This window comes from Lactuca virosa, chromosome 9, assembly GCF_052849685.1.
Source record: "Lactuca virosa cultivar CGN04683 chromosome 9, Lactuca_virosa_CGN04683_v6, whole genome shotgun sequence".
NCBI lineage: Eukaryota > Viridiplantae > Streptophyta > Magnoliopsida > Asterales > Asteraceae > Lactuca > Lactuca virosa.
Window position 1 is genome coordinate 101,262,455 of NC_136434.1, and position 7,210 is coordinate 101,269,664.

The 7,210-nt window shown below is 32.5% G+C and overlaps 1 protein-coding gene across 1 annotated transcript; it reads left to right on the forward strand.

The window, feature by feature from the left end:
- Positions 1-950: 950 nt before the first annotated feature.
- LOC145138278 (uncharacterized) lies at positions 951-2,670 on the forward strand. The gene is made up of 5 exons (XM_079072379.1): positions 951-1,100; positions 1,266-1,413; positions 1,530-1,756; positions 1,849-2,106; positions 2,200-2,670. The coding sequence occupies exons 1-5, from the start codon at positions 1,059-1,061 to the stop codon at positions 2,509-2,511; spliced, it is 987 nt and encodes a 328-aa protein (XP_078928505.1). The 5' UTR covers positions 951-1,058; the 3' UTR covers positions 2,512-2,670.
- Positions 2,671-7,210: the final 4,540 nt, after the last annotated feature.

The following is a 7,210-nucleotide window of genomic DNA, read 5'->3' on the forward strand; positions in this document are numbered from 1 at the left end:
GTTATATGTCAGTGTTTCTCGCGTCACAAGTAAAAAATGATTGAAGGTACCCATATGTGACGAGGAAGATCGTCCAACTAATAAAACAAAAATAGTCTATAAAAAAAGGTCATTCAACGTTTATAAATATTCAGACATTTCATGGTTTTTCTTTTAACATTTCAATGTTACAAATAATGCTAAGTCTGTTTCTGTTAATTTATCTTATTATTTTTATTATTATTGTGTCATATGTTTCCCGCGTTTAACACGGGTCATAATCTAGTTTTGTGTTTATACGATAAAGATTTGATCATTTGATCTAATTACTATTAATGTAACCCAAATACATGACCAAATACTCCGTATTATCTACAAAAATAAGGTATGAGTTCATGTATAATTTTTTTTTTTGTATCATAGAAATATTTTATTAGTACTATAAGAGATATTTTTGTTAACAGAAAAATAAAATTTTCTGCTTATTTCCAAAAGTTGATAAATACACGTAGTTATTTATTTATTTATTATTTTTTACTTTTATTTTATTTATTTATTTATTATTATTTATTTATTTTTATCTTCTAAAGCCAACCAACTCGTAGTGGAAAAGGTATGAAAATCATAAATGACGTCCAATCGTCTAATGTATAAAGTCGCTCAATCCCATAACGAGTTATGTGGACCATTAAGAGGTTGTGAGTTAACTTTCAAAGTACAAAATTTTGATCACATAGAACTAGCATTTTCTAGTATATGTTAGTTATATAATTATAATTTGATATTAAGAGAAATTAGTAGATTTTAGCATTTTCTGGAAATAGAAAGTTAACGCACAAAAAAGTGATAACAAAAATATAACATGTAGCATTTTCCAGAAATAGAAAGTTAACGTAACAAAAAAGTGATAGACAAAAATATAACACGTTCAATGGTTGGCGCAAATATATGTGAATCAACAGGACAGGCCATGATTTATCTAGAAGCAACCTTTTTAGTCCTATAAAACCACACTTCACCATTCATTAACCCCTACTCGATTGACACTAGTTCAGTTTCAATTCAAGCAACATTCAACAATGGTTAAAGCAATTAGGATTCATGAATTTGGTGGCCCTGAGGTGATTTTCTACTTCCTTACGTTTATACTTCAGTTTTGATGAAGATATCATAGACTTGTCTTTAAATCGTTAAATCTAGTGATGTTTTGCTCTACCTTTTTCAAATCGATTTTGATATTCAATGAAAGTAATCTCGTTTGTTTCTCAATGTAATCGTTGTCACAGGTGATGAAATGGGAAGATTTGAATATAGGCGAACCGAAAGACGGAGAAATCAAAGTGAAAAACAAGGCGATTGGGATAAACTTTTTGGATGTTTACATGCGTAAAGGTTTAGTCCCTAGTTTAGCTCCTCCATTGCCATTCACACCAGGTGTTTGTTTTAATGCCTTCTCTTTTCTCATACTTTATTGCAATCCATTTGAAGTATTTCACTGATTATCAATCAAATATGTGTTCGGCGTTCCTAAATCTACGATTAATCTGAAGGTATGGAGGCTGCCGGAGTTGTAACAGCAATCGGTCCCGGAGTCAACACCTGCAAAATCGGAGATATTGTCGCTTACGCCGGCTACCCTGTCTCCGCTTACGCTGAAGAACAGATACTTCCGGCAGATAGAGCTGTACCAGTTCCACCTTCAATTGATCCTATCGTCGCCGCTTCTGTTCTCTTCAAGGGACTAACCGCCGAACTTCTGGTTCGCCGGTGCTTTAAGGTAATTGAAATTTTCCTTTCAGATCGGAATCCGTGGATGCCGATTAACAAAACACATCGAGATCGATGATATGAATTTGATTTTGGAAACAGGTAGAACCAGGGCACACGGTTCTTGTCCATGCCGCCGCCGGTGGACTCGGATCGTTGCTGTGTCAATGGGCGAACGCACTTGGTGCGACTGTCATCGGAACTGTTTCAAACAAAACGAAGGCAGTGCAAGCTAAGGGAGATGGATGCCACCATGTCATTATATACAAAGAAGAAAACTTCGTGGATCGAGTTATGGAGATTACTTCAGGAGAAGGTGTTGATGTAGTCTATGATGGAATTGGTAAAGAAACATTTGAGGTAAAACTTTCAAAACACCATTTTCAATGATCTTGTATTCTTGTTTGATTTTAGAAACAAATGAATGAATCTTTTGTTCATAATTTTTTGAAGGGATCTGCTGCGTGCTTGAAATTTCGTGGATTCTTGATTTCACTCGGTGGGCCATCGGGTTCAGCCGACCCGTTAAGTTTCAAACTGGTGGCCCAAAAGTCTTTGTATTTCACGATTCCATCAGTGATGCTTTATACAGAAAAAAGAGAAGATCTTCTTGCAGCATCAGAAGAGGTTTTCTCTAATGTCGAAAAGGGTGTTTTACGTGTTCGTGTAAATCATAAGTACCCTTTGTCGCAAGCGGGTCAAGCCCATTTTGACCTTGAGAATCGGAAAACAACCGGGTCTATTGTGTTGATACCCGACGCTTAAGCAATTCGTAGTGTAGTTGGTTTTATACATGTTTGTTGTATTGGTAGGGTATGTGGTTGTGTTATGTTGTCATTTTGTATTTGTACTTTTAAAGTTTTAAATTTGGTAGTAATTTAAAAGAGTTTAACACCTAAATAAAGCTATTGGATCATGGAATTATGTTTGTTTATGCGATTAAGACCTAAGAGTCTAGTTTTGCACACTTATAATATTATTCGAAAGTTTAATTAAGATCTTGTTTTAATTTTTTGTATTTTGAGTTTCTCGTGCAATATATATGTTTGCGTAAGGCTGGTTTGATCAAAGACAAGACTTGTATGCCTTACGTGATTTTAAAATGTTAAATAAACGTTAAATCATAGTTACTCTCTTACAATCATGTAAGGACCTGGTATGTGAAGTTTTTGTTTGCCACTCGACTCCACTCTATTCACTTCTAAACTTTTCCAAATTATTTCCAATGATCCTAGTTACTCTCTTACAATCACATAAATATGATGATCCTAATACACATGCATTAAGGATTTAATCTCATTCCAATCCAATCTACAATCATGATTCCATTCCTTTCATAGTGATTTTAAAACACAACTATGGCATTGTGTTGATTCTCATTCCTCATTAAAGTTATAACATCATTTATATTTGGGTTTAGGTCATTTTTTATCACTTAACTTTTGGTTGTGTGCTCATTTGGTCACTTAACTATTTTTAAGTTTTAAAAGGTCATCAAATTTTTGGCTTTGTGCTCATTTAATCACTTAACTTTTGTTTTGGTCATATTTAGTCACCAAACTTTTAAAATTGTGCTCATTTAGTCACTAAACTTTTAAATTTTTTTAAAAGTTTAGTGACTAAATGAGCACAATTTTAAAAGTTAGGTGACTAAATGAACACAAATCTAAAAGTTAGGTGACTAAATGTGACCAAACCAAAAGTTAAGTGACTAAATGAGCACAAAGTCAAAAGTTTGATGACTTTTTCAAACTTAAAAATAATTAAGTGACCAAATGAGCACAAAACCAAAAGTTAAGTGACCAAAAATGACCTAAACCTTTTATATTTTTTAAACATTCTTTTATCTTCCAAACCATTCTATAGATCATTTGAAAAACCATTCCAACGTTTTGAAGTTCAAAGTGTTTCTAAATCTTATTCATTCCATTCCAATGATAGGCCACCACCGTAATCACTAATTCCAAACACAACTTCAATAGAAAATCATGGAATCATATCTACAAGTATCTTTAAATCATTAACGACATTAATCAACTAGATTTAAATCTGCAAATGTATCTAGAACCTAATGTAAAAGTTATTCTAACACATGTACAACTTGTTCATGAGATTTGGGTTCAAAACACCCAATTCCATTATTAGAGATGGAATTTAACCATTTGTTGATTAAATGGCAACCTCGTGATGATATATATAATACATTTCAAGCATTTGAATCTACTAAACAACATCAATTATCAACTAAAATTAGTTTCCTAATGCTAGTATTTGAATTTACCCAAAAACCTCATCAAAACCTGAAATCAAGCAACTACATAGTGAGTTGTTAATGGAGTAATGATCTAAAGGTGGATTATCAATCAAAAACTACAATGATTCTTGAATTTAAACCTAGAAATCGAATTTGAGGTTGACTCTTAAAACCCTAGAATGTAGAGATAGAGAAGAGAATAAGAGATTATACCTCCTATACTTCAATGAAGGATAGTTATCTTGAAAACTTCACTTAGTCTTCAATATCTAACACAAAGTCTCCCTCAAACCTTTTGAATCACCATCTATGGTGCTTCGCCCTCTCATTTATCGATCTCTCTCTTTTTAGGAGGGAAGACCCCAACTAGCTTGAAAACTTCACTTAATCTTCAATAACTTGTGCCTATTTCACATAAAAAATGGAAGATATCCCTTCAATTCTTAAGGGCTTAGACCACTTATTTTCCTTCATATCCTTTCTACTTAAAGCATTTGCCACTATGTTGAAGGGTTTACTATGCATCTATACACGAATTTTAGGCAAAAGAAGCATCTAATAATAACCCTAAGTGTGCATGCACCCTAGATCCAGGTTTTACTATTATAGTAACCTACATTCAAAACTATGAATTTAAACTGCCAAGAGAGATAAAATTACTAACCTTTAAAGTAAAATAGTATTTACTTTTGAATCCCTTGAAGATCTTGAAGTCTCGGTTGCCTCTAAAGGCTCAATCCCAAAAGTCTAAAACCCTAGACAATTAAGGAGAGAGAAGATAGGTTATGAGAACTGAGTTCTCAGTCTTACAAAGGTTGGGATCATATTTATGAAGGCCAGGAAGTTATTTATATAGTTGAGGTAACTTGCAGATAAAGTTGATTCGAATTAATTAAATAATCAACTTTAATCCTAATTCAAATCATTTCCTTATTTGTTACCAAGAACGATTCTAGAAGGCTCCTAGACCCTCTCCAAAACCGTCCACCCCCGTACGGTTTCCAGAATGTTCCTTTTGCTCAATTATTGAACAATTAACATTTAGTCCCTCTACCTTTAAATAAATCTTGATTAATTCCAATTAATTCCAAATTAATTTCAACTAGTTTATAATTAATTTATTAACCTGTAATAAATTAATTAACTATTTATCTCACTCTCTTAAATCCCTTTCTTTCTATTTTAGCTTCTGAGTGCAACCCTAAAAGGATTATGTTGTTATTTCCAAAGTTATACCAATTAGTTATGACATTGGACACCTATTTCCAACAGTCTTCCACTTGAACAAGTCATCAACTACTATTGGTCAAATAATCTACGAATAACCAATAAACTGTACCTTCCACAACAACTGTCGAACTCTGATCTTATCAAGTACCAACCCTTTGATAAGTGATCAATTATGTAACAATTGGGAATTTCCCGTCACCAATTGTTACTAAAAATTAGCATCAACCGATGATAATGATAGAAATTTTCATATTAAAGGAAAATATGATCAATTAGATGATAATGATAGTACTTTCCGGTTAGATAATGATAATATGGTAAAAACTGAGTGAACAAAAAGTTATATGATGGTTAGTGTATTCGGAAACAAGATACGATTTTTAGAAAAAATATAAAATACGGGTTAAAAATGAAAGTCAAAATTTGACAACGCGACCTTAAGGAAAGTTGTAGTACTAGAAGAGAACTACACAAATATATAAAGAGGGTAAGAAACAAGATTCATATAAGGAATATATGAATTTTTATAAAAGATTTAGGAATGCACGTCAGGTGCGCGTCATGCCTGGAGCGCACACCTGGCAGCCAGATTCGTCGAAGATTAGGGTGACGTTGACCATAAGAAGTGTGACACGCAGTAATCTCTGGATGGAGCCACAAAGCGAGTGCACGCCACGCATGAAGTGCGTCGTGCGCACAACCCTATAAACAGAGGTGCTAAAGTGAGTACAAAGACCTTATTTTCACTATTTTAAATGTTTTACGAGTTGGGGGGGGGGGAGGGGAATACAAGCTTATCAATTGGTTTTATCAAAATATTTTTATCGTTATAAATATCAAATCATTTTGTAAAGCTTAAAGCCTTAGGATAACGTAGCTGTAGATACTATGCCTACTGTTAAGCTATGATATTATGCCTAAGAGATATGATGTTTGATAGTCTATGAAGAGATAATACCTAGATGTTATAATGGCCAAATTTACTAGAATAACGTAGTACCTAAAAGTTATGCTGGTCAAATATAAGGATATGCAATGTACTTAGTTGTTACTCTGTCCAAATATCATGTTTTCAAGTAACCATAATTAGGGTATATATATGAATACTTATTATACAAACTAATTACGAGATCAAATATTATAATTAGCAAATATAAGATAAAATATTTATATTGTGATAGTTATAGGAAATCCCTAAGAATGATTAAGATAAAAGATTATAACTATCAAATATACGATAAAATATTTATAATGTGATAATTATAGGAAATCCTTAGGAAGGATTTAGATAAAAGATAAAAGATAAAAGATAAAAGATAAATACCTAAAGTCAATGCGTTAGTGAGCTGTTAATTCATCCAAAGGCCTTGATGATGCGTGCAAATAGCTATACCTAATTTTACCTACTCTCCTACTAGCTATTCGACCCAGGCAGTGTACCCCTCGCAAATAGTATAGCACAAAAGTCGGGTATCGAACATAAGGAACGAAATTAATTATTTAACCTACTTACTATTAAATTAATCTAAAATTCTAACAAAAGTAAAAAGGGGTTTTTATCTAATTTTGCAAGTTTAGATAAACTTAAATTCTTAACACAATTCAATCAAATAATAAAAACACTTCTGTTAGTTTGAATTCACCTTCCCTCAATGGTTTAACTATTCATTAGGACAATTCTCGTTGGTTACCAATTAAAATATATTAGCAATTCAATTCCAAATTTACTAATATTGAATTAATTCATGTAGAGCTATGCATGGTCATACATAATTTAACACATAATCAATTATTAGATAGGATTGGAGCTATGTAAGATTGAGTTGACAAACACAATTATGGTGATAATATGAGTTCTCCAGCACAACCAAATTCAATATTTCAATTACTTATCTAAGATTGGTTTGATCTTAGCTCTAATAATCTAATGTTCACTAAATTACTAGGTAATCACATTCATGTAGATTAATGGTCATTAAC